The following is a 26,998-nucleotide window of genomic DNA, read 5'->3' on the forward strand; positions in this document are numbered from 1 at the left end:
TGTTCCCGACATAAGAAAATTGGAGTTCAGGTAGAAGTGAAAAAGATGGAGTGTGAGAAACTTTATCCGACTAACCGATCTAACTTAAATAGACCGATTTATAATTTCTATTCTCTTAAGTAATAGGTATGTTTTAAATAACTCGATAGAAAACCCTGAAGTTTAGGCAATAAGTATAGTAGTGGACTCGTCGTGTTTAAAACTCAATATAAAGCGACCGGTAAATACTTCCTAAAATACCATATATAAAAGATTTCCTCTGTGTGTATCTCGTTTCGTTTGTTAGTATTTTTTAATGATAATAATTTTAGACAGACGTTCCTGATGTTGAGAATTCATCGATTAATTTTAGACATAACCTAACTTATATTAAGAGTCCCTGTTGTGAAGAGTATAGTAAGAAGAAGCCTTGAAATTAATGTCGATAAATACGTTAGTAGACACTGAGACATTATTTCGCTAAAGAGTACTACTCTACCAGAACAATTAGACGCGCAAGGCACTCTTTTTATTATTATTACCGCGATTGAGCCTAACCTTCTGATGAGATCCATGCTGCCTATCAAAGCTAACTGTGCTGGTGGAATAATAGGCAAATTAATTTTATTATTACTATCGAGGGAATCGATCTTGAGACCGATAAGCAGGGTACAGCAAATGGCTAAACGGACGAATTGTTAGTATGTTATATTAAATAACTCATCTTTCCGCCCGGCGCTACATGTGCGTGAGCTTAAAGTTAAAAGTCAAGCCTTAGTCGTCTTAAAAGTCTTTTTGTCTCACACAAACGTAACGCTACGAGAAAATATGAGATTTGAAGGTACAGAAAGACAGCAGCACGCGTGATCATATTTTTCCAGCAAACTGTAAGGTGTGTACTCTGCTATAAATGCGAGCACGCTATAATGAAGCATGTTTATCTGTACCTTAATACCCGTATGACACTAGACACCTAACAACATGAACGAAAACTACGTATAAACATCGCGATGCACAGCAATCGATAATGTCTCGCCTCTCGTATCTTTTTTTCTCGTCTCTCGTATATTCTTTTCAATTTCACACCACACAAGTCTTGTGTTTTAAATCCTAATGAATGTTAAAGATATTCATTTCTCTTGGGGTTATGCGTAACTCCGCCGAACCTATTTTCTTCTTTTCCCGCCTATCTATCAGTACTGTAGAAGTGTTATGCTACTTCTCTAAACTTAACTTAGATCTAATGTTAAAGTTAGGATTTTAGACAACAGCTTCGCGATATGTGTACGCAGTTATCAAAAGCGAGTCCAACGAAGAGCGCGTCCGTGGCTAACCGAAGGGAGCAAGCGAGTACTGAAGCACCTCAGGCCCTGGCACCGGAAAGGATTATTTCAATTGACCAACACTAATAATTAACTTACTTTCCTTAATTTCGCAGTCAATCTCCCTCCTATGTGAACTACCAGGTAAAGTTTAACCTCCAAAACACGCGTGAGGTACTGACTCTTAAGCAAATTTTGATCCTAATATGACCTTTTCCTGAATTTCTACCATCTAATTTAAAAGTACCATTACTGGTAGATATCCTGGACTAGGTATCACCTTTTTAACGATGATAATCCACAATGCCGAATCCAAAAATATCTTGCCTATCTATCCGCGGAGTACAAGTTAAAATGTCCATAGTGTTAACTTTATTCAACAACACTGATACGAACACTGATTAATCATGGTTATAATCTAAGGTTAAGTATATTACAAGTGAGTAAATGTTAACGTACAACGCCTCCAATTCATGATGTTTTCGTTAGTAGTATAGCTTTCATAAGCAGATATTTATTTCATTTTATGAAAATTTACAGATCAGATTACAGATTTATCGTTCCTTTTCTTCCTCCTGGTTTTGGTCCCGGCTGCATGCTGCCTCACCATTTTCGTATGTGTGTCAGAATCGCGGGTGTACCTCACGGATTTAAATATCTGTTTTGGATTAAAAACAGTGTACCTATCCTAAAAATCTGTGTACCTCCTTCTATGTAAAAGTTTTTAAATAAAATAGGTACATCCGCCATCCTGACGTCAGGACCGCGGGTGTACTTCTAGTTAGCATATGTAGGTAAGTAAACTATATATGTAGATTTGGTACCTCATTTGTAGCTGCAGAAACAAATATTAAATAAATAAAAAAAAATTAAGTGTGCTGAAAAAATAAAAAAAAATGTTTTTTCTTTTTGACGTCGTTTTTAGGGTTCCGTACCCAAAGGGTAAAACGGGACCCTATTACTAAGCCTCCACTGTCTGTCTGTCTGTCCGTCTATCTCCGGGATGTATCTCATAAACCGTGATGGCTCTCTAGCTGAAATTTTCACAAATGATTGTTGATGATGTATTTCTGTTGCCGCTATGACAACAAATAGGTACTAAAAATGATTGTTCGGAACCCTTCGTTCGCGAGTCCGACGCGCACTTGGCCGGTTTTTATTACTTAAAAAAAACTGCAGTGTTAATTACATAAAATAAATTATATTAATGACACCTGTTAGTAATAATTTATTTTTAGTTATTTATACTGTAGTTATTTTTATAAAATAAAAATGACGTCGAAGAAAAAAAACTTTTTTTTTAATTTTCTCAGCACCCTTAATATTTGTTTCTGCAGGTACACAAGAGGTACCAAATCTACATATACAGTTTACTTACCTACATATGCTAACTAGAAGTACACCCGCGGTCCCGACGTCAGAATGGCGGGTGTACCTATTTTATTTAAAAATCTTTACATAGAAGGAGGTACACAGATTTTTAGGATAGGTACACTGAGGTACACATCAGGTACGTTTTTAGTCCAAAACAGATATTTAAATTCGTGAGGTACACCCGCGATTCTGACACACATATTTTCGTGAGGATTCCGGGGTATGCTTTTACCGTGCTAGAATGGATCTTGGAATTATAACGTTCCTCCTTCGTAAACATTTACCCACTTTCATGTAAGTATATAATATGTATTTTTTTTTTTATTTTGTATTTTTTTTTTCCTTTATATATAAGGGAAGTAAATTTATTTTATTGTGTGGATTTCAAACATCTTGTACATATGTTATTATTATTAATGCAAAACACAAAGCCCAAGTTGTTGCCCATTCAAGATCTTCACATAGTAAATCATTTCTACCAGATGTGTAAAACTCACATAACAAAAATCAGTTGATGACACACTGGGTGCATTTTCGGCAGATACCTACAGAATCGAAGTTGCCACCTTCAAGACAGAAGGTATTTAGCTAAAATATGACCTGTCTATGATCGGATACACAAGCCAATTTTCTGTTATTTAAAAGATGTTATCGTAGATGTTTAACCACAGTGTGCTAAAAGGTCTAGAATACCAGCTGTTAACATATGTAAGTATAATAACATTTAACACTTAACATACTCCGGATAAAATACTAAATATTTTCCAATCACAGTAAGATTGAGAAGTGCCCATGTTCTGGCTAGCACGCACTTTGACTTATTCTTTCTTCTAAGATTTAAAACGATTCATCACATAAGTAAACACTAATTCGATAGCCTCGAATACAAATGGCTAAACTTCTCTCGTGTAACATACACAGAACAGAAGAAGTCAAAGTTCGTTTCTAAATCTTAAAAAACATTTAGTAGATTCGGCAAAAGGGTTACATTGGAATGTAACTACTATTTACAGAAAAGCAATACATTAAAACTTTTGGCGCTACGATACACAGACACCTTGCATATGTCTGTATATTTATCGTTGAGTCATTGGGACAGATTCTCAAGTCCGAGTACAGTTCAGCTTCATACTAACCAGTATACAATGTACATCGCTACACAAAATTTTGCCAATTTGTTAGTTAGGCCTTGCGGCCTTCAATATTATAAAGATATTGGTTATGCTATCAATGCTTCATGTTTTAGCCAAACTCATTCCAGCCTTAACAAAAGCCTTTTTCCCTCAAAAAAGGCTTCATTATCCGCGCAAATCTTTAACACGAACAATACAGCTCAACATTATATGCAACTTCTCTGTACTGCGAAACTTTTGTCTGTCTTTTCTTCAAAGAGGGGTTTTCGCTAGGATTTCAACCGTTTTCGCGTGATGTGCTATAAGCTATGTTGCAATGCTTTAAGGCAGTTTGTGAAGTAACTAAGTACATAATTATCCCAAAACGACTGATCTTGAAAAGCAAACGATAAAGTCCCGTCAGATCCAGAGGTTCTGACCCGTCAATGTCTTATGTAATTAAAAAATCGCCCGATAAACGGCGTGTCATCGTATCGAGATTGAAAAAAAAAATAAAGAAAATAAATTTAAAAATAAAGAACAAAAAATTTCTTTGACCCATTCACGGGTCCGAACGACCGGATTATTATTAGGACTTCCCAAGCACAAATAACTAAGAGTGTGGAAACAAAACATGATAACTTTTACTGTAAAACAATTCCATAGTTATTATTAAAAGAGTCTGTCTAAGATCTGCAATGTCTATTTTGGTATACTCCTTGAATTGATAATGATTAGAATGACAGCTGTCATATTAATACTTTTCGTTCTATCCTTGTCGTTCCCATATTGTAGTCACAGTCCTTCTGTCATTGTAATCAAGTTTTTTAAGATGTGCTATTTAGAAGCCCTGGCTGTGTCGGCAAACGCCGCAGCCAAGAGCGAACTCTTCTCCGGTGGCCGGGTGAATGATGTGCAGTGGACATTCGTCCGCAGAACCTGGTAACTGTTCGCCTTTAGGTCCTGAAAAAATATATGATCAATTGACGGATGTGTTTTTATACAAGCGAAGTGGGGAGAATAAAAACTACCAAATTGGATGGAGAATTGTGTCGCTCTGTCTTTTTTTCAAAACTTATAATTTCATAATCAATTAACTAACATACTGCCCAGCGCTTCGTTTATAGGCAATTAATCTACAGACAGATTTTTGCTTTACAACAATGGACATGGGCGCTGCGACAGTCAAATAATAAAGCCACACATATAATCTGAGTGACTAACAGACAACAGACAACCCAAAAACAATAACGGTAGAAATTAAATAGACCCACAGTCATAGTTACTACATAAATAATAATAGTAATGGATTTGAGAAGAAACTTACCGGCGGGGCATTGTGGCAGTAAATGTTTCGGAATGTTGGTTACGCGCTGAAAATCATCGTGACACGCATTGCAAAAATGAGAAGTGCCGAAACAGAAGAACACTGCCACCTGTGGGATAACATACAAAATCATTTTAGCAAGAGTCTTACGACAACATATTTTATTACATCGACAAGAGTATGTCACTCTGTCGAGGTTGTCAAATATTTAGGTTGGTTACAAACATTATAATAATCTTGGAAACCTTCTTTATGTATGCCACAGCAACGATTGCCATGGTTTGTTTAATTAAAAAAAGTCATTTTATTGTCAAATATTTTTTATTTTATGTCCAACAATATAGTAATTTAAAACTGATTATTTCTCTCCTCTTTTCACGTCTTTTGTAATGAATAACGTAACTTTGCGAATATACTTCCTACAAAAATTATTTTAAATAATTTTATTTTCTTACATACATACATATGGTCATGTCTATATCCTTGTGGGGTAGACAGAATAACTCTTTCATCTCTGCCAAATAATGTAAATAATGCATAAGAACTGACAAGTCCTAGCATGCATAGCCCATGTGTCTAGAACCATCTCATACAAACTCGCCAAAATCTCAATGACCAGCAATTTCATAAAGATTATTCGCTCGTGTCTTAGAGTTTACCAAACCCAATGTTGATCAAACTCACCGAGCAGCAATAGCGGCACTTGTACTCGAGGAAGTCCGCGCCGTGCTTCGGACAAGTCCTAGCTCCGGCGATGTCGCTGCAGCCGCCACATACCAACTCGCCTGGGTCCCAATGGCCACTTGTTTCCGCCTCGCATCGAGCCAAACCGCCAAAATAGGCCTGGATAAGAAATTTATTAGATTTTCTGTTGTCCGTGTCTTATTATTATACTTATTGTGATAGTACAGGTTAAATTTTGTATTCCGGAAAGATAATTTTCAAATCTTCTAAAGCAACAGTTTTAGGTGAAATAAAATAAGGGAGAGTAAAATTTGATTTAGCATCCCCAAGAGGCTTATTCATAGTAAAGAGATGTAGAAAGACACATTTAGGGAATAGGATATTGAAGGAAATGGACGTTAGAAGCCGACTGGACATTCCGGTAATAAAAACTAACGTGCCGAGAAGATTACTAGCCCTCATACTCCAAGGGTGTTTAGACGCGACTTTAGACATCTCTTTTCCCCTGTCACTCACACAAATCAGGAGATCAGACCACTAGCAATACTCAAACGTTTGAGAGACCATTCTTACCCTTTCACATTTGTGACAGACATAGTAAGCGTAACGCTCCATGGCATACACTGCTAAATCTTGTGGTAGTTTCTTCGTACCACCGGCAGGGGCCGCCACTCCTTCGTACTCCAATCGCATAAGAGCTTTACGTTTCACTTCGTCGTAGAGACGTTTGATCGGCGCCAGGAGATCTTCTAGGGTCCAGTGATCCATGTCCTCCTGTATAGGTATGTATAAAAAAATGTGAAAATGGGTGTCGAAATTAACATTTCGAGTATTACTTATAAAAGCTACAAATGGTTAGTGGGAAAGATAGACCCTTTACCTTGCAAATGGGACACTGGGAGAAAGAGAAGGTGATTCTGGGCCCGATCCACTTGTTGGCGAGGACTTTCTTGCAGCAGTGTAAGTGGAATACGTGACCGCATTTAAGCTGTTGGAATAATAGTGGTAAGATTATCACATTAACAAATAAAATAAACTTTTATTACTAAACACGGCATCAATTCAATGTACACATATTTCAACCTCATCGGAGCCATGTACCAATGATTTCCTAATTATGTGAAATAGTTTGAATGCTTACTGATGTTTTTTGGATGATAGAAAAGCTCCTGAGGATCCCTTCAAGGACATTCGATACGATAAACATGATCCAAGATGATTTGAGAGGTCAGATGACAATATTAACAAGAGATTTACGTCTGCATCCTGTCGCAATGTCCGCCGAAAAAGTACGGCAAGCACGCTGAATCTGAGAATAAAGTTACCTGTATGGAAGGCGCAGCTTGCAGCGGGTCGGTGAAGCAGATCATGCACATATCGTCTGCGTCCTGACGCAATGTTCGCCCCGCGCAGCCGAACAAGCACGGCAAGCACGCCGGCTCGCACCGCACTCCGCCGCACGCGTGACCGCACGGTAACATGCGATTGCATGCCTCGCGACCGTGCTCCTGGTTGGTGGACAAATAGGTTATCATAAAATTATAATTCAATATAATACAAAGTATGTATCCATAACTGGACTGTGAAATTAAATGTTACTGCACTAAAAATATACAAAATGTTTAAATGTCACATCAAAGGACGATAACACAGTTGACATGTTATCAACGACATATTTTATAGAAGAAATCAATATTAAGTTCATACCTGACACTGCTGATCCGCACATACATTCCCAATGGCTAGCAATCCCGTCGTTGCTCTAGTGCCGCAGAACCGGCAAGTGCCAGCCATTCCACTGCCTCCCGACGCGGCGCCCTCTAGCGGATCTATGTCGGCGTCAAACCCACGGAACTCTGCCAATCCCTTCAAAGTCCTTCTGTCTACTAACAGGAGAAGCCAGAAGAGCTTTGCGCGTCCGCAGCCCTCGTGGATATCTATGCGGATGGCACTCTCTTCTTCTTTGCACACCTGACAATGATAATTTTATTAAGGAAAGGATAGACACCGACATACTATACGCACATACTAGCGATATAAAATGACATATAGCTAAATTAGCAACTTCACGCGATCAAAAGAGGAGGACATAATAAATGATGTGATAGACCAAATATTATGCGTTATATCAGATAAAAAATTAACATTTCAGTAACACGTTCTGCTAAAAACTTCTTGAACTGTTGTGTAGGTATAGTCAATTATACCTGTCGCTGATGTGTCCTGGCAGCTCTATTCAGATGAAGAAATCTATCACACTCAGAGCACAGAGGGCCACAAGTTTTGCAATCGACAACTGCGATGGTGGCGCCATCGTCGTGGTTCGAACAGAAAGTGCGGGCTTCCATCACAGCATCACGCTTTGGATCTCGACCGTCGACTGTGCCATTGACTCTGTTTGATGGAAAAAGTACGCATGATTTAGTAAAATTGTAGAAAAATGAAGTCCACTTTCAATAATTAAGCGTTACAATATTTTTCTTTAAATTAGGTTTATTGTCAGTGCTGTCATCCGTCAATCCTGGCTGTCAGCATCAGACGTAGTAGTTAAAATTACACACATAAAAAATGTTTACGAAACTTAGCATTCCTTTAAGCATTCCTGGCAGCGATTTTGAGAGTGCATCTTTATGATTGCCAACCTTCGTAACAAAACGGCACAATTAGGAGAAGAAGCATTCGTCGGACATAACATACCAAGCAAATATGAGCATGACATTATTGAAAACCACCGAATGTGCTCCTTAAAAAGTTCAGGAAAATACATAAAGATTTTTTAAATTCACTTACACATCAACATAGGACTGCTCGCAAACACAGAGCGCAGCTAGGGCCAGCCACATGGTGGGCGCTGGCAGACAACGAGAGGGGTGGCGGTTCTCCTCGCTAGTCTGTGCCACTTGAGCTACGTAGTTAGCTAAGGCTGCCCGCGTTTCTGGACCCCAGCCTCGGGATAACTTATCCTAAACAAGAATTACTTTATTATAAGTAATCTATATAATATACGGAGGAAATATTTGTATCTTTGTTTTTCATAACAAATTTCTGATACATCCTATTCTGATGACTTTGAAATTTACACAGAAACGGGGGTGTAGCGATCTTCATCATCAAACAAAGGTCAAATCTTATTCGCAAAATTATAACGAAGAGTTATGAATAATTTTACACGGATTTATAATAAACTTCCTGTCCTTTTTACCCATATAGAAGATTGATGTCATCTGAAAGATATTCTAACTTATTCAGACTGCAAAACTTGGTTTTACAATATAAAAAAAAATTGTACCTCCGCCATATCCGACAGCAGCTTAGCAACGAGTTGAGCGTGTTTCTTGGTAGTTTCTCCTCTCATGAACCAGGTGTTCGGGAGAGAGGAGGCGATACTGGAAGCCATGGTCGCTGAAGGCTGAGGGCCGCCTTGGCTTATGCCTTTCACCTTCACCTGGATGGTTATAGCCTTGCCAAGGTAGGCTACTAAGTGGTCTAGAAGCGTTACCCTAGAATGAATAAAATTGATGAACACAACAATCACATAAAAGAAAAATTTGTGTTATAAAACTAATTCAGAACTGTATCATTATGTAAATGGCGACTTAAATCAAAAAGCATTTACTGAAATTAGATACCCCTTATGAAAGCTACACTATTATTATGGCAGTTATAGTAAGAACTTTTCTAACCCTGTGCCGGTACGTGGTCGCCATTTTACAAATCAAGAAATATGTGTGGCAATTAAAGACAATATGATGATTAACTATACGTCCTTACCTGGTGTTTGGATCGTTCTTGTAATTGATAGCGGCAAACATTCTCTGTGGCGGGATCTCGCTTATTATGCGACGCAGAAGCGATATTACCTAAAAACAAGCAGTAAATTAGGTACGTTACGTATAATTGTATTTTCTATTTATTAAAATCAATGTCGTTACCTTGTTGTTGTCAACCAATGTTGGGAAACCAAAATGTGTGACAATTATTAAGCGATGTTCGAAATATCCCATAATATACTTAATATTAAATGCGGTAGTAACTCTGTCTGTCTGTTACGCTTTCACGCCTAAACCACTGAACTGACACTTGACACTGAGGAAAAACATAGGATATAAAAGACCGTCAGTGAAATTTTACGACTATCGAAGAAGCGGACAACAGCTAGTAATGTTAAAACATTTGGTATGATTTTTCATTTAAATTTTAACTTCAGATCTTGTCTTTGCACAAACTGTGAATTGTTAGAGTATCGAACTTACTTGTCGCTGCACTCGCTCGCTGCCCGTGTGAAGTAGCGCCAGTAGATCTGCCAGTAACTCGGTCTGTTGGGCCAAGTGCGCTCGTCCCACTGCGCTGCCACTTAGAGCCAGGAGCTGACAAAAATAGCAATAATTAGCCCAAGTTGCCCAGTTAACGTCTTTTTAAATTGTGCTGTTCAGCAAGAAAAAAAGTAAAGCAGGGAAAACTCATGTAGGTAGTTTAACAGAAATATAGCGAAATTCTAAATTTTATGGGTTGGTTTTGGCTAACAGTTATTCGCTAATGGCAGCAGGTAAATTTTGGTAAGCAAAACATACAAAGACCTAGATACTAAAATCGGTAATTTGTGATATCGGATAGGGAAATCAAATCCTTAACCGGTTCAACATAAGCTTTATGGTCCTTCGAGCCGGATCGAAACGTACCAGAGACAACATCTCGAAGCAATAATTGTCCTGGTAGTGGAACTGCGCCACGGGTTCATTGACTGCCGGGTCTTTATGTTCGGCGCGCTCGGCCGCCTCGGCACAGAGCAAAGCAGTCTCCCAGTCGTCGCGGACGCGGGTCGCTTCGCAGCCAATAGCGAGCACAATGTGAGACATCACCTGGATATAAAATATATATTTCACATCATGTTCATCCATCAACATATTCTTCCATACATAAATCACGTTCTTACCCCTTACGGGGCAGACGACCTGCGCAACTGGATACGTAACTGGATGTTTAACCATGATCCAATAGGTAGGGGTGAGGTTTAAAGTCTCTGCAAAGATTGCGGAGGTCAGTAAGGCAAATAGGATCCCCACCACATGTTCCTGAAGGTCGCTATCAATGGTCACAGGCTCTTCTCCACCACTGCATTGAGTCTGTACCCACCTGCCTCTGAAGAGACGTGAGCTTATGCCCCGCGAACAGGATCCCGACCACATGTTCCCGTAGGTCGCTATCATCGGCTACAGGTTCTTCTCCGCCGGCTGCTTCGGCTCCGGATTCGCTTCCATTGCGTTGTTCCCATTCCAAGAGTTTTCCAAATACCTGTGGAATATAGTCATGTCTATTGAAATCATGAATTTGAGCAATTACTATTTTTTTAAGAAAAATAAAACTTATTGATATATGAGGCAAAATAACTATGAATGTGGTGTGACGTCAGCGATTAGAACACTTATGCCCGAACCTAATATTCGATCGTGTTGATTTAACCAACCATCTCGGACACCCATCAAAAAAACCACACCACATACCATTCGCTAAAAGGTAAGCATAGAAAGAGACTACATGTTTGCACATTCATAGTTCTCCTGACACATGTCCTTCAGTTTACTACTGACCTGTGACGTCAACAGTCGGAATACTCGCAACGTATCGCTCTCAGACAACTTGTGTAGCACGTGGGCGGGGCTAGAGGGGGTGGGGGGAGCGGGGGCGGGGGCGGCCAATACGCGCACTTGCCGAACGCGAACTGCCGGCTCCGGCCCGCGGAGTTCGCAGCGAACGCGCACGGACGCGCACGTTAGTTCTGATGGACAATAATGTTGTTTTAGGTATTGTTGGTTAAACAAAAAGATCCACATCTAAAGATTTTCATATGATGATGAGAAAGGGCTACCAAAAGTTTTGACCGGCATCTGAGAATTGGACCCCTTTCGGTAATACGATAGCCTCTAGAATAAAAATATACAATTTAACTCAAATTAAAGAGTTTTAAACCAACAATCAAATCTTCGGATCGTAAATCAAGCGATCTAATTTATGATGTGACACGCAATATGGGTTTCTTCGATAAAGTTTTTTACGCAGAACACCACTTGTATGATTGTATTATATCTAAACAATTAATAAAAATGACGTACTATGTGAATGTTAACAAAATGTGTACATACTTGGCAAAGTGTAACAGAGCCACGTGGCCGCCTTGGGGTCCACCTCGATGTCTTGCATGTGGAACATTTCACTAGAGCCGCCCGCGTACAGGAACGATATCAGGAGGGTTTTGTTCTGGAAAATACTGACTGATTAGTTGTTGTTTTTTGTTGAACATGTTCATCATCAGAGAATAGAGTGTAGAAGTCAGTCAAAAAAAAAACAAAATTTTCGTGATGCCCTGACCAGGATTCGAACCCTTGTGCCCCGCAATTCTACGCCACAGAGAATAAAGAATACCATTTGCATCGTATAATCATTAGCAATTGTAGAAGTTATACCAATCATTGGTCTAGGTCAAATAAATTGTAACAATTTATTAGATTTTCAGGGTCTAGTTTCAGGGATCTGTCATCATCAGAGGTCTTTTTTACACATGAATCGTAATACACTATATTCAAATAAGCAGAGCTCTTGAAATCATGTAGCAAATACCCTCTTTTATCTGATGGTAAAATAAGCAAATACAATTGTACTTCTTGTTTTTTTGTTACAAAGGAAGAGCTTGTTACTTTCTTAATAACTGTGATCAGACTTACCACAGTATCTCGAGTGTTATCAATGTGTATGCAGATGACATGCGGGCGATCTTCGATGGTGCCTCCAGGGTACGAGACCTGGATCCACTTGGCCTTGTTCCGGTCCTCGTCTCCCGACTCCCAAAAGGTTTCAGTGCTGCCATCTGTGAGGGCGCCGGCCATTCCTTGACGGGACGAAACCGTGATGTCACACCATCCCGTCACGTCGGGGCAACTCCAGGCGTAAGATTCCTGGTGAAAAACAATATTTTATTATTCTTGATACATATTTTATCCTACTGGGCAATGATTTCTTAACAAGTCAATTAAAAAAAATAAGAATCAACTAAAACTAAAATACGAAAAATATGTCAATCAGAAATGATAGAATGAATAATTAATTGAAAATGAATTTTAGTCATATTCAGTAATCTTCGTAGGCTTTCAACTCTTGACCACATAAACGTTGCAAAAACTTAGACAAACCTTTTTTTTTTTTAATTCAAGGCTGTATGACCGTTTTGGCTCTTTGCGATTTGATCCGCAGTATCAATCCTTATCCGGTGATATAGTACCAGAATCCGATATCTCCGGATAGTTGGTAGTCCTAATAACATACCTTGGAATGGAAGCTATGGAAGCTATCGTGCAAGGTCAGAGCTGCCTCGTCGTAGTTATCCTCGGCGTGAGAGAGAATCTTGCTGATCACGCTGAACACTTGGGACCTTTCCGAGCAGCGTTAAATTCGTAACCACACAGTTAGGACACGATTACGAGTAGTACAAGAAAGTGAGTGAACAAGAATGTAAGATACAATTTCGCAAAAAAAATTACATTTGAGTAAAAGTACTGGTGGATTGAGAATCTGAGAAAAAAGATAGAAATCTAAAAGTGACATAGGTTTGGATTGCATATTATCATTTCTTTTTTAAAAGAAGTAATTAAAACATACGGGATTCCTCTTCAACATTCGTTGTGTAGTTCTGATAGGATGCCTAGCAAAATAATCGTTGACAGATCTGAACAAATAAGTAAAGTACATATAAGGGACTTATTAACTTAGTAAAGAAATTGCTCCCAACATTTTGATGGTGTTCGAAGTACCCTATATAAAAAAAAACAACTCACCTATGCAAGAAGGCGCGATCATCCGGCGAGTAATGCAACGCCCAGCACCGCACAGCTTGTAACCCGGCGGGGCTCGCCGGGGCCAAGGCCGGGGCCAGTGCGGACACGGAGCCCAAGAACGCGTGGAACGCGGCCCTGGCGCCCCGGGCCGCTCTGCCGCCGGGGCAGATCGCGCTGGCCGACGCCGTAGCGGGGACCATGCCCGATCGGCACGGTTCGTTCTGGGGATAACAAAAATATGTTATCACCCTTCGAAGGTTCCACTTGTAAAAACGCCTAACCTCAATATTAAATATAAACGAGGCAAATCACACAAATTTGACAGACAGCTAGCCCCGAAATAAATTCAAGATTTGTGTTGCACTACGACATCAAAGAAATGACAAATATATTTACGTATTTAAATTGAAGTCTCAACTCATTGAGTACTAGTGTGCTTTGTGGCAAAACCTGGCTCATTCCAATCCAGGATCATGTTCAAATGCGCACATGGGCTCCTGCCCCGTGTGATGATAATGTAACCAGGAATAACGCCAGAAGGATGAAGAAAATTGAGTTCATATTTATTATACTATTACGCTTTCCAATATCAAAGCGCAACTGTAGAAGAAGCGTTAAAACGAACAATCGTCACCAATAACAACTTTTACATCCTTACCCCCAAATTAAACCTAACTACAAATGTATACTTACTTCCTTGTTATCATGCTGTGGCGTTATTATACGTGCGTACTTGTCTAGTGCGGTGCAGAACCACCACATGACATCGTGTACGCACGTAGGCTGTGTGGCTGAGCGGAGGAGCCAATTCAAAGCCTGTAGAGATATACTCAGTTTAGAATCAATTATTCAATTCTTTCTACAATATTTAAGCAACAGTGAAATAATAACAGCGAAATATCGCGTCAATATAATAATAATAAATAATAAGATTCCTCTCCTGACGTCGATTTTGATGATATTTGGTTACGCATAAATATATTAAACATTTAACTACACAGCAATATCACCTTTTTTTCAGTCTTATGTACGAGTAAAGTAAGAAGTAAAACTTACCTCAAATGCATACTGTCTGACGGTGTTGATTCTTACAGCGGCATCCATCTTCTGCCTGTATGCATGTAGGTCCCTCCTTGCCAACACGAAGTTCAACACAGCGCTCTTCATGAGTGCCTCAGGGTCAACCCTGGATGGCTCAAAAGCTGAGACGGCACAGGCTTCTGAGGCTAGGGAACCGCAACCGACCAGTTTCTGAAGAGCCGCACTGGGCTGCGCTAGAAGCGATGACCCGGCGCCTACGAAGATGTAATATGAATTCGAGATTTGTCAAGTGTTTCATGAGAATAAGGATACCAGTAATTTAAGGTTATAGTAACCAACACTTAAAACAGTACTTTTAGTGAATATCAAACTAATCGAATACATATCAAAACTCAAAACATGTCATTTGGATTCTCGCCAAAAAGTTTTATTTACACGATCAGTTGCAAAGTTCATTTTTTACTAAATACCAAGAACCGCACACTTCCTTTACTATAAATGAACATTATTAGTACAAAGTCTTGGAAAAAAGGTATTCGCTTGATGTAAAACTTTAACACCAAACAGAAACAGCATCGTCAGCACATGGTTTGTTGATGCGCTTCACAGTGAAATAATTACTTTCATTATAAGGTCTCCCCACTCCACCCCAACATTCTAACAAACCCACACGCCTGAACAGTATTTAATTTTATACCTGTGAGGGTATCCTGCTTATCCGGCAGGGCTCTCGTAGCGAGGGGTTGTCTGCCGGCGTTAGCTAAATCCCGCCCAGTCTCCTGCCCCATGGAAACTGAACGGTGGACCCGCGGATACGTCGAGCCCGAGTTCAACATAGATGCGAATGGTGCGGGCTGGAAAATTATGGAACGTCAATTCGTCAATAAAATATAAAATCATGCAAGAGCTTGGCAACCTTTTCTGCCGATGTTATTGATAATACTAAACCTAAATCGTTACCGTAGACCAGGCACTTGTTCTGGGTTTCCTAGAAAGATGATCTTTCTCTTGGCATTAGTTCTGGACTATTGTTACCTCTCTGAAGCTTGAGGTATGCCTTAAAAATGATAAGGTCAGTCAGGTTTTAAACCAAACAACTCCCATCTGACCTCTGAAATCTTTGCAAGGGAATCTAAACCATATTGGATCACCATAGTGGTAGGGTTACACACTATTGGGAGAGGTTCCTAAAAACCTACGAAAGCAGTCTCACCGAAGCCGTAGCCGCCGTTGGTGGTCTTCCCAAAGAGTGATAGCGGGTAGTTTCAGCCTGTGGCTTGGGGGCTGCCCCCAGGGCCTGGAGACATTGGAATGGCGGAGCCGGCTGCCATACACTGTTGGGCGGGGTCGGGGGACTCCGCCCAGATGCTTCATTCCAAGATGAGTTGGTCACCGATTCTGGATGTATAGAAAATTGGTTAGTCATGAGCCGTTTTAAAAATGAATTTATTAAAGAAACTCGAACCGGTATCCAAATGGCTGATCATTCAATTTAGAATCATGGTGTCGTAATATAAAAATCCCGTTTCCCTCGAAGACCCAAATCGCGCACGCTTAGGAACATACCATGTCTAATTTTCTCTCAAACACAGGAGAATTATGTTAATTGGTAATTGATAATGTACTTACCAGAATCATTTAGTGGTGCGAGGTCTAACAGGAAGACAGCGTTTTCCTTCATCGTGTTATGATCTACTTCTGATAGCGGATCCGATCTTTCCGAGCTCGACTCGCCGAACGACTTGAACTTGCATTGTTTCACCGACGACGCCGTTTTCAAGGCCTTGTCGCGACACTTCTCGCAATAGATGTACCATAGTTGAAGAGCTAAAATAAATGTGTGATTTGACTTTTTTTATTTATTAAAAGCGCAAAAAGGAAACAATTACCATGGCGTGTTATATTCAATACGAAAGCTAGACGCATCGACGGTTGTATAGATGTATAATTGCCCTCGTAAAATATTATTTAATTTCCCACTCCGGTAACATTTCCTGTATCAGGAGTAAGCTAATGGCCACTACGACATGGGCGGATTCCGGTACCTTTCTACCAACAAGCGCAAAAAGACTGATAATTATTGTAACGCATAAAAATAAGCATACTAACCTTGTGCTAGCTGTCCGCACGCGGCTCCGTCTGCGTTATCCGCCCGTTTGTACGCGCCGGAGCGATCGTAGCCGTGTGTTGAAGGAGCCCGGCAACCAGGGTGCGCATGTCTCATATGGGCCGCTAGGGGAGGCGGCACATTGGCCCCGCCGCACAACTCGCACCGTACTGACACAACACAACCTTTGCAACATATCGCATTGTAAGCTATACAGGGAGATTGTAATGTGGTAGATGACAGTTTTCTTTCGGACTGCTTTAACGGGGCAAGAATATTATGAAAATGGCATATTTAGGCGACTGGATGTATAAGATTGCTGCCAGGTTACAGTCAGGTAGTGCAGCTTCGTATCAAAACCTGACTTACTTTTAAATCCCAAATTCCTCTCTAGAGAGATGAGGACGCCAACAGAACTACCGCTAGAAGAATTTCAGATAACACCAAATCGTTCTGGAACTATTTTATTGATGACATATAACCCGCCAACATAACCCATGCGAAGGTCACATGACAATCGTCCGTATCAAAAAACTCCTGTGAAAAGGGCTCTGAAATCACACTGCTATGGATTCATGCTCAAACGATGGTTATAGTATTACTTAAAACAAATAAATATAAAAAAGAGACAAAGAAGAGTACTCCATTGACAAGAAAAGTTTTTAACAAAAGTAGATTAAGATAAATACCTGAATATGGTGTCCTGTAGACGGATTTCCAGTCTCGTTTCTTGCGGATGCCACTGAAACCACGCGGTTCATCGTTCTCGTTCTTTTCAGAGTCGTCTTTCCTGATTCTGCGATAGAAAATATTATGTAATTTCAGAAAAAAATATACACTTAGAAGACATAATATTTCTTAGTATATTATTTCTTTGTCCACTCGTGGTGCAGCGCCTTCAAGATAAATTTTTACAATGAACAAGTAAGAGAAGCATTCCTCCCTTGTAAAATTATGCTGGTGAGATTATTTAGTAAGTTTGATGTACTTACGCTAGATGTCGCTAAAAGTCCTTTTGGTTTTTGGTGGTTCATAGTACTGCAATTTTTCCTTTAACCGTGAAAATTGTGCTTCGGGAATAATCTACGTAAATATTTATAACTAAAGGTGAAAGAAAGAGCAACTTACTTATCTGTAGCGGATGATAGTTGGTCGGCGTCGTACATGGCGTCCCACAACGCGACGAGCGCACGCAAAGCTGGAGGCAACACGTTTACTACCGATGAAGATGACCCTGTACAAACAGTTCTTATTTAGGCTTTGTAATACTAATAGAAAGCAAGACAGGAGAAGATGACTCTCGATGATAAGCTTTCATTGGAAAAGTAGGAGTCCATATTAAAGTTGTCTCATTAATCATCATATTCGCACAATCAATTGTTCTTGCAAATTTAATATAAAATCTCACCACTACTGCCCGCTTGTCCAGTGTCTTCCTCAGATATAGTGCCGGAGAGATGCGCACGCGCACGACTTGCGCTGGCTTCGGCGCCAGAGCGAGTCAAAGACTCGAGTGTGGCTTCATTAATGCGGAGGTACTGGCCTGTTGCGAAGAAAGTCGGATATTTAGGGAACAGCGCGCGTCTTTGTTTCAAATTTAATTGCACTAATAATACAATATTATATGACATAACAAGAAAGAAAATAGTTTCACCAAATAACATACTCGTATATGGTTCTCCTGTTGAACTTTAAAAGAGAAACACATTTTGTGCTGAACATTTCGCACAAAGTTGTCAAATTACACCAATATATCCTATATATGCCATTGATTTATAGTAAAACTGTTACATTAGTCAATAGGTTCTATTATACTCATGTCGAAGTAATGAAATCAAAAGATCTATCTGTAACTGAGAACAGTGTCAATAAAAAAAATCGACTGAATTACATAGCCAGTCACTTCGTTACAGGTAACTTCCAAAATGCAGAAATAAACAAGGAACCAAATGTAACTCACCAGCGTTGGACACTTCCACCGAATGCCTCTGTTGTCTGGGTGTAGAGAGGTCGTGAGAGGCGCGAGTGACCACACGAGCCCCCTGCTTTGGTAATTGAGGGTGGAACTTGAGGAATGCAGCGCATGCGATCGCATCGTGGACGATGCCTGGTAGAAATGTTGATTTATTTTAATTATTTCAATAGGTAATATTGAAATACAGTTTTGAAAAGTGGATTTTAACCTTAAACACGTATTTAAAATTAAACTAGACAGAAAAGTGAGAAAACGGACTACGATCTCTGAAACACTGCTATGAAAGGTCCAACCGGGAACGCGCAAAGACGAGAGAGACTTATTTCGATCTCTTTTTGGTTTACATGAAATTGTTTTCTAAAAACACACTTTCGAGTTTAATGACGTGTAAGAGTAGGGCTAAGTTACTAACCTTCGTGCCACAACAAAGCTGCGAATATCGCCCTCAAGCATTCCGCTTGAGCGGGACTGAGGGCTTGTTTCTTGGGCGGCGGCGGCGCGGGGGCGCTGCGCGTGGGCAGCGGCGGCGGGGAACCCGAGCGGCGGTACGGGAGCGAACGGTTGGCAATGCGAATGCGAGCCATGCTTTTGGGGCTCATGCGGTTATCCTGTAACCAAACATACGTTATTCACTTCGACAAATTCACCAAACCGACTTTAAATTATAACTAGTTGTTGAGTGCATTATACAAGTTGCAGACAAACAAACATAAAAAACCGAGTGATCCCACTAGACGGTTAATTTACAATTATGTGTACAGTCGCCTGCAGATAAACTTTATTCCCCTATGGTTTTGATTGTTATGATGTTCGTTCTCTGATATTTGCAGTCGTTTCTCTAAAGGCACACACATATGATACGAATGAATACATTATCACAATTACATCTGATAAGGTAATAATATAACATTGTTCATATTCTACCTACCTTAGTTGATGGTAGGCAGGCGTGTGAATCAGTAGGCTCAGGCGAAGTCTGTGTGCCGGCTTGCGCCATACGACTCGACTTGGCTTTCCCTGACACTTCGCTATCCATCTCCATATCGCAATCCATTTCAAAGGCCGCCTCTTTCTGACAACCAACCTCCTTATCGACCTTCCTACCACATTCCACCTCTCTGTGACAACTCGCTACTACTTGTTTCGCCTGCTTGGTAAAGTCCGCCTCCGCGTCTAATTCCGCCTCCCTGTCACATTCCGCCTCGATGTCACAATCAGCTTCTCTTTCACACCCCGCTTCCCTGACAGAGTCCTCCTCTTTATCATAATCAGCTTCTTCGTCTGTACCTTGTGGCTCTGGCTCTATCTCAGTCTGGTAACAAAAACATTTTTTATTATAAAAGTTCTTCTTTTTGAAGTATTCCCACTTCACTATCTACAGTAATAAATTAACCCTTACGGGATTATGTAAGTCAAAATAATCTGTTTTGTGTATTAGTAGTAGTCCATAGATTGCAATCACCATATACAATCAGGTGGGCCTAATGCCAGTATTTGTGCAGATAACAAGTACAGCTACCGAATTGAACAACTCGATAGTAGGGTGCAACAATGGACATTTTTACGTTAAGAAGAGAAGAGTATAACACCTTCCACACTTCTACGATAACTAAGCATTTATCTGTGGCCCACTGTACATAAAAATATGGAGAGAATGCAAACCTCAGGGATTGTATCGACGTCCCTGGGGTTGTCAGGCCGCTGGTGCAACGGCGACGACCACTCGTCACTGTTGCCGTTACTGCGGCGCTGCATGCGTCTGCAAGAAATAAATAATTGGTAACCGTGTATGTGAAAATGGTTATAGTCAAAGTGAGGTGCACTAACATTCAATTAGATAGATAAGACCTATTCCCCCAATAATTGGAATCCGTGTACGTAAACATGTTATAAACTGAGTACTACAGCGGTTGATACAGCTAGATATCGCCAGATATATAAAACCAAGATAAAACGAATGTCAACAGGGAAAAATAAGAGGTAATTGACAAACATTTTTGATATTTTTTACTGATGCAGTAAAATAATGAATTAATACTTTGGTAAGCAACGATCACACAAAATCACAACAGATATCGAATTAAACTCTTTCCCACCGAATTTGGCAGGTGTTACATACATTTAGGAACTAGCTGCATCTATGTCTGTGCTAGAACAAGTCTAAAAATTATGGAATAGCTGAAAAATACCTGGGTGAAGAGCACGTTTCATTGCGAAGCATTCTGTCTCGCTTACTCGGCTCGGCGCCGCATGAGTATAGCCGGGACGAGCGTTCACACTGCACCTAAACATACAAAATATTGATTAGTCAAATGAAAGCTATAATTAAAGGCACAACGTCATAAACAACTGCGGGTAATAAGATTATGTCAATACAACGACTTTGCAGCAAATTTTGACAGGAGGTGAATTTTGACAGACGGGGAAAATTTTGACAGATAGTCAACGTAGATAATTGGCCGTCTACATTTCTACCTGAAGATTTCGTAGGACTAAAAAAGAATAATTACCACTATCTTACAGGTCAGGCAAATTATTATTATTTTGCCAGTAAAAACTTCTTACGGCATGTGATGCAAATAGGTAAGTTATAATAATATGACATTTATGTACTTACCTCGTTAGTCAAATCCGATAGAACAGCAAAAGGGAACCTCCGGTCGTCGAGGCAAGTAACTTTACAAAAACAAAAAAAGATATATTCATTCATTTCTCTTTAGGTAACTAAGACTTGTCTGTTACTGATGTCAATACCTATATGGTTTAAGAGACTAGTTCGTCTCGCAGTGCATTAAATAATAACAACTTATGTTCAGTTTAGAACTATATAGACTTTCATCCCCATGAAAATATAACACCCATTACATTACATACAAGCTTCAGGCCGCGAAAAATACCTTAAAAATTATTGATACTCCTTCGCCTCTTTCCAATTGACAATCGACGAGCGAGCATAAATAAAGTATTAAATGTGGATGAAGCGAAAGAAGTTTGCAGGGATGGTGGCAAGTGAAAAGATGTAGTCCCTGCCTACACCTCTAGGAAAAAGGCATGATTTTATGCTTGTAAAGCTTGTCTAGATTTTGATTGAAAAACTGAATTGCTGCAGATCGGATAATGTGGTCAGACAAATGTAGGAAAGTAGACCCCATGCCGCGAAGTATTGAGGAGGAAGGATGCAATTGAGAACAAGTCAAGATGAGATAGAGAGGAAGAGCGAGAACGCACTATCAACTTACCGCTGGTGCCGACGTCCAGCTCATCCTCATTACATGTCGGCATCTCGGCTTGAACGTCCCCGAACTCTGTCCATAGACCGTACTCGGTCGTCTGAAACAGCGTCACTTATTATATCATGTAAATATAGCCAACTAGGAAAACCAATAAATATCTTTCGTTCCCTCCGTTTCAATCTTTATGTTCTTTTTTGTTTTGTTGTCATTAGACATGAGATAGCAAGAGACAAAAAAAATTAAATAACTAAATTTTTGTGCTGAACCTACGTAAAGAACCGCTGAAATATTTCTGGCCATAAAAATAATTACTTTAGTACAGTTACATCGGTGTGACTAATAAACGTGGAAACTGTATAAAAAGATATTTTATATAGAATCTATTACCGGGGAGTCGGTGGACACTAGCATGACGCGGTCGAAGTGGCGATGATGCTGAATGCACCACGCGATCCGACCAGACTCTTCCGTGAACACCCGAGCCGCCTCCTCGGTTAGACGAACCCAGGTGCCGTCCTTGTTCACCACCTGATGTAATACGAATTCTTGGTCAAGTATTCTATTAATATGGTATAATGATGACAGATGTTCAACGCATAAATTTGGAGGTCCGTCATTTTCGCACCTACGTCAAAGTTATAGGAGTAGTTTCATCTTGCTGTCATAAAGATCAAGATATATTAAACAGACTAAACAAAATGATTCCTTATTTCGTGCCTGTTTTAGGTAGGGTTAATTAAGCTATTGCATAGGTATGTACATATAAACTAAAACAAATTGAGATAATACGTTCTTTTGAGTTCTTTATTGTAGTTAGCATTATAATACAAATTATTTTTGGAAATTCTACACTATGGAAATTACCTCTTCTATGATGGCTATGCTGGCTCCTGGCGGAACCTTCCCGAGTTCCTCTGCCTGCAGACTCGGACTGGCTCTCACGCGCAGGCCGGCGGTGAACCTGGCTATGAAGCGACGAAGTTTCGGCGGTGGAGGGGGTAACACTGGACCGGCGACTGGCTGAACTGCACTCTCCGCCCCGGGCAAGCCGCTCTCGAGAACTTCGAGGGTCAGTTCCTGAATACCAAAATATTTATTATTATCATACGAAAATAAATGTTTCGTTTGTATTAAAATGGATTTTGAAACTGTTACATATAAGTCAGTAGCAGGCGGCGATGTAGCTACGTCGCTGCCTGCCCTTCCTTGCCGGTTCCAGGTGATGCTAGCTTTCCCTAGAGGACGCGACCTTCAGCAAAGAGTAGCAAGGAGAGTATAGTTACTTGAGGGGCTGGCTGGTCGTCCAAGGTGCACCGGAACAAGTAGAGTCCGGCGGCGCGAGGCGTCCAGGCGGCGACGTAGCTCCCGTCGGGCTGCGCGCGCACGGGCAGCCTCTCGGTGGGTACGCGACCGCTCGACACGAAAGCGCCACCGGTCACCACCTCCCATTGGCTCAGGTATCGGAGTTCTTCGAAGGAGTACTTCTGGTACTCCTGCACACGCAGAGACAACATTTGATAAAATTGTTGGTTTATGCTCGTATTAATATTTAGGAATAAGTATTTGGAATTGCAAAATCGTATCTACGAGTAAAACTAGCAAATTGAGGTTATAAAAGTTAGGGGAAATAAAAACCCAAAAGTGAACCCCTGATGGCTGTTTGCCGTGTTGTTAGGCATCGAGCACTACATTTTTTACATCTTCGTCCGAATTCTATTTGCTTTTGTTAAAATCTTAAAATCATACAAACTTATAGTAATTACTAGAATTAAAGCTAGTTGCCCATTCAATTATATACTGTTGAAAATTACACATTTTAACAACCCAAAGATAAACCAAACAAGAACAAACCATTCAGAAAAACTTGACCTAACGTAAACGAGCTCGTTACAAAGAAAATTAAAAGTTTTATTAGCGAACTAGACATTTGCAAGCACTTCAATTATCTACCGAGATAAAATGTGCATAAAGTGTTTGATTATCGGAAGATCAACTAACGGACCTAACAAGCGAGCTTCTAGTTAAGTTTCTTAAGACACAAGTAGTACAAAAGTTTCAGAGCTTCAGCATAAAATTTCCTACAAATAACAAAGTGTTGTATGGATGGTATAATAGGGAATAATTCCGGGTTGAATCTTGATTTGGCTCATGTGACCTATAGTGAAACTGTATGTTTGGTTTCCCATACAATCGCCGCAGAAATGCAGTTAGGCGTAGGCACCGTGTGGTTTAGTGAAGCTATCCCTATGAACTGTGATGGCAGGTAGCACGATGATGGATGATTGGTACAGCATGATGTCGCGGAATTGGGATTGGTACTTGGCGCTTTGCAGAATCTAGCGGCTCTCGAAAGTTCTCTCCAGCAGTCAAAACACCACCTTTTAAATCTCTCATCTGCAGACTTGTACTCGTACTAAGAATGTTACTTACTGGCTGTACGGTGATGGCTTGGTACCGCATGGTGTCTCGACATTGGGGTTGGTACTTGGCGTCGGGCAGAGTGCCCGCGCGGCTCTCGGAGGGGCGACGGTGGCGAGCGGTCGCCTCCTCCAGCCGCTGAACCACCACCTGAAAAGACACATACTTCATAATATTCTGATATATTATAACCAAATATGCCACGTTTGCAAGAATTCTGAACGGAAGCTGATTTAGCCACTAGATCCACGAAAATCAGCCTTTACTTTGCATGATTAGCTATCTGGCGTTTTGAGTTGGTTTAATACTGCCTATGGATATGGCCCGCATTTGATTATGAGACTGGAGCGCCCGTCTAGTCTCAGTATGCGTTTCACCAGGAAACTTAATTCAATTTTAATCATGAACTTGGTGATCCTCTATTATATTCTCTATGTAAGGAAGAAACTTTAGAAAATCAGGTTACAAAACGAAGTCACTTTGTAGGGTTCCGTGGTCGTTACAACCCTTTTAGTTTCGCTCATAGGTTAGCTCTGAAGTAACTTATCGGTGTAATTTGGCTATTTATAACATATATTTATTGAAATATTAAACAACATTAACAATTTACCTATAAAAAAGTGTTTGATGCAAAATGCTAAAGCTCGGTGTAGTTAAGGGATTAGGGTCAGGAGTAAATTTGTTCAGTGTATGTGTCATGTTAGCCAATTTTTCATTATATCAGAAAACAAAACATGAGTTTCAAACAATTTTGAAAAAACAAGAAAGAAGAAAGGCGCCACGAGGCATGGCTTGGCAACACGGAAACCCTTAATTCATATAATTTTCAAGACCAATGGCCTTGTCTCAGACCTAGAACATATTTATCGTTCATGTGATCATTCTTTAAATGAATGTATCACGAACTGTGACGCTACCCTCGCGTCACAGAGGTAGGAAAACCGATTGATTCGGAGGCGGTCTTCAGCGCTCTGTTCCCGACGTCTGTTGGGAGTTAGCTTATTAGTATATTTAGTAAATAATGCTTCATTTTTGTATTTTGAACCGACTCCTTGTTACGTCATCAGTTTGATATGTAGCGAATCTTCTCCGTTATACTTACACGCTTGGGGTGCGGTTACATAAACTTAAATTTTTACCTGTCTACGCATAAGTATATCATAAATAATAAGATATTTTCTAGACCGATTTCAAAAGCCATCACACTTGATGCCTGATTAATTTTGATTTGTCTTACAGGTGTACCAATTTCATCAGCGTATCTTGATTGTTAGTATTCTTAGGTTTTCTTTTCAGCGGTCATGTCTATATGACTTATCCTTTCGGAGCATACAATATGGACTAGCACTTACATATCTTGATTTTAGATGTTCATGATGACGGATTTGGATGCAAACAGCTGACGTTTGATGAGAGAGGGAGTCGTTGCTATTGAGAAAGAGTGGTGTAACATGTCCATACCTCAACCTTGAGGTTGGGGCTGGATACCAGTTCCCCGTACTGGTCGCGGATGAGGATTGGCAGGGTCGTTCGGGCGGAGGGGCGCGGGGGGGCGGACGGCGCCTTCATCTCGCAGCGGGATGGCTCCACACATGAGACTGGCGAAAGCCAATGTGCTAAACGGCCACCGGCAGTGTTCTCTACTCCACATACGAAGTCCGACAGGAACTGCCTCTCCGTTGTAATGCATCTGAAAAAATACAACATCTTTAATCAAATTAATATGTGTTCTAAGTGAAGCAATATTTGAGTTTGGGTTTAGAACCTCATCTTGCTTACCATTGGGCCGATTGAACTCAAATCTTGATGCATACAATTAATATTACAATTATGTATGTAAAATACAAGTACAGAGATTGGTCTCGTTTTCTTTTTAGAAGAGACGGCAGGTTATTATCAATTCGCCTTGAATTTGATAAAATGTGAGTATGATGAGCTCTTTAAGCTTGTAATAAAGTGTGCCATGTTTTGTTACTTTACGTGTTTTGATGTTTGCCCACAAATATGTCGGAAGTCAGAAAGACTTAACGGAGAAAATAAAAAATAGGTTTTTACATCTATATATTAAAGAACAAGGACGTCATCAAAGCCCAACAAATCGGGACAAATTACACGGATTAAGTTAGTCTCAAAGTACGTTCGAAACTTGTGTAACGAGATACTCCCAATGAAACAATATTTTATAATTAATAATAATTATACATAAAGAAAAGTATCAAAAATTATCACGAAGATCGTAAGGTTAGTTCAGTAGTATCGGCCCCTACTCATTTGAATCCCAATTCCTGCTACTCCCATGGGCAGTTTTCGGTTGACTCCGGTCTCCTACAGGCACCAGGTTTCATGTACACTCGCCTTACTCCTGCGATGATAAATACAGAGTAGTCTAAGTAGCATGCAATTTTATGAACTGACTCCGGAATGTAAACTTACAAAAATTTCAAGTAGGTTGGCTTACCTTTCTTCTGTGACGGTGTTTGCAGGGTGGCAATTATGCGTTTAAGACAATGATATACCTCTTGAGCTCCAAGTGTGTAACTTTATCACTCACCTTGGTGAATTACCTTGCAGCAAATGACACAGCCTTACTAGAAACAATG

The 26,998-nt window shown here is 40.2% G+C and overlaps 1 protein-coding gene across 1 annotated transcript in view; it reads right to left on the reverse strand.

Annotated features, from left to right (window-relative positions):
• Window positions 1-112: 112 nt before the first annotated feature.
• The window catches only part of LOC106133742 (E3 ubiquitin-protein ligase MYCBP2), a 98,588-nt gene continuing 71,702 nt past the window's right edge, over window positions 113-26,998 (reverse strand). The window contains exons 35-74 of the mRNA XM_060953515.1: window positions 25,860-26,088; window positions 24,411-24,548; window positions 23,264-23,473; window positions 22,845-23,057; window positions 22,368-22,508; window positions 21,987-22,077; window positions 21,365-21,423; window positions 20,937-21,031; window positions 20,410-20,506; window positions 19,676-20,059; window positions 19,160-19,355; window positions 18,733-18,879; window positions 18,181-18,315; window positions 17,901-18,006; window positions 17,462-17,568; window positions 16,775-16,957; window positions 16,295-16,492; window positions 15,879-16,063; window positions 15,363-15,519; window positions 14,681-14,919; window positions 14,318-14,440; window positions 13,625-13,845; window positions 13,116-13,221; window positions 12,518-12,748; window positions 11,939-12,053; window positions 11,387-11,574; window positions 10,932-11,090; window positions 10,478-10,657; window positions 10,052-10,165; window positions 9,570-9,658; window positions 9,088-9,298; window positions 8,589-8,761; window positions 8,006-8,192; window positions 7,506-7,769; window positions 7,124-7,306; window positions 6,679-6,786; window positions 6,372-6,572; window positions 5,799-5,957; window positions 5,115-5,223; window positions 113-4,750 (exon numbers count right to left, since the gene is read on the reverse strand). Coding sequence (XP_060809498.1) covers window positions 4,629-4,750; window positions 5,115-5,223; window positions 5,799-5,957; window positions 6,372-6,572; window positions 6,679-6,786; window positions 7,124-7,306; window positions 7,506-7,769; window positions 8,006-8,192; window positions 8,589-8,761; window positions 9,088-9,298; window positions 9,570-9,658; window positions 10,052-10,165; window positions 10,478-10,657; window positions 10,932-11,090; window positions 11,387-11,574; window positions 11,939-12,053; window positions 12,518-12,748; window positions 13,116-13,221; window positions 13,625-13,845; window positions 14,318-14,440; window positions 14,681-14,919; window positions 15,363-15,519; window positions 15,879-16,063; window positions 16,295-16,492; window positions 16,775-16,957; window positions 17,462-17,568; window positions 17,901-18,006; window positions 18,181-18,315; window positions 18,733-18,879; window positions 19,160-19,355; window positions 19,676-20,059; window positions 20,410-20,506; window positions 20,937-21,031; window positions 21,365-21,423; window positions 21,987-22,077; window positions 22,368-22,508; window positions 22,845-23,057; window positions 23,264-23,473; window positions 24,411-24,548; window positions 25,860-26,088 — 6,553 coding nt within the window. The 3' untranslated portion in view covers window positions 113-4,628. The remainder of the gene's footprint in view (window positions 4,751-5,114; window positions 5,224-5,798; window positions 5,958-6,371; window positions 6,573-6,678; window positions 6,787-7,123; window positions 7,307-7,505; window positions 7,770-8,005; window positions 8,193-8,588; window positions 8,762-9,087; window positions 9,299-9,569; window positions 9,659-10,051; window positions 10,166-10,477; window positions 10,658-10,931; window positions 11,091-11,386; window positions 11,575-11,938; window positions 12,054-12,517; window positions 12,749-13,115; window positions 13,222-13,624; window positions 13,846-14,317; window positions 14,441-14,680; window positions 14,920-15,362; window positions 15,520-15,878; window positions 16,064-16,294; window positions 16,493-16,774; window positions 16,958-17,461; window positions 17,569-17,900; window positions 18,007-18,180; window positions 18,316-18,732; window positions 18,880-19,159; window positions 19,356-19,675; window positions 20,060-20,409; window positions 20,507-20,936; window positions 21,032-21,364; window positions 21,424-21,986; window positions 22,078-22,367; window positions 22,509-22,844; window positions 23,058-23,263; window positions 23,474-24,410; window positions 24,549-25,859; window positions 26,089-26,998) is intronic.

The sequence above is a fragment of the Amyelois transitella genome, chromosome Z (assembly GCF_032362555.1).
Source record: "Amyelois transitella isolate CPQ chromosome Z, ilAmyTran1.1, whole genome shotgun sequence".
Classification (NCBI taxonomy): Eukaryota; Metazoa; Arthropoda; class Insecta; order Lepidoptera; family Pyralidae; genus Amyelois; species Amyelois transitella.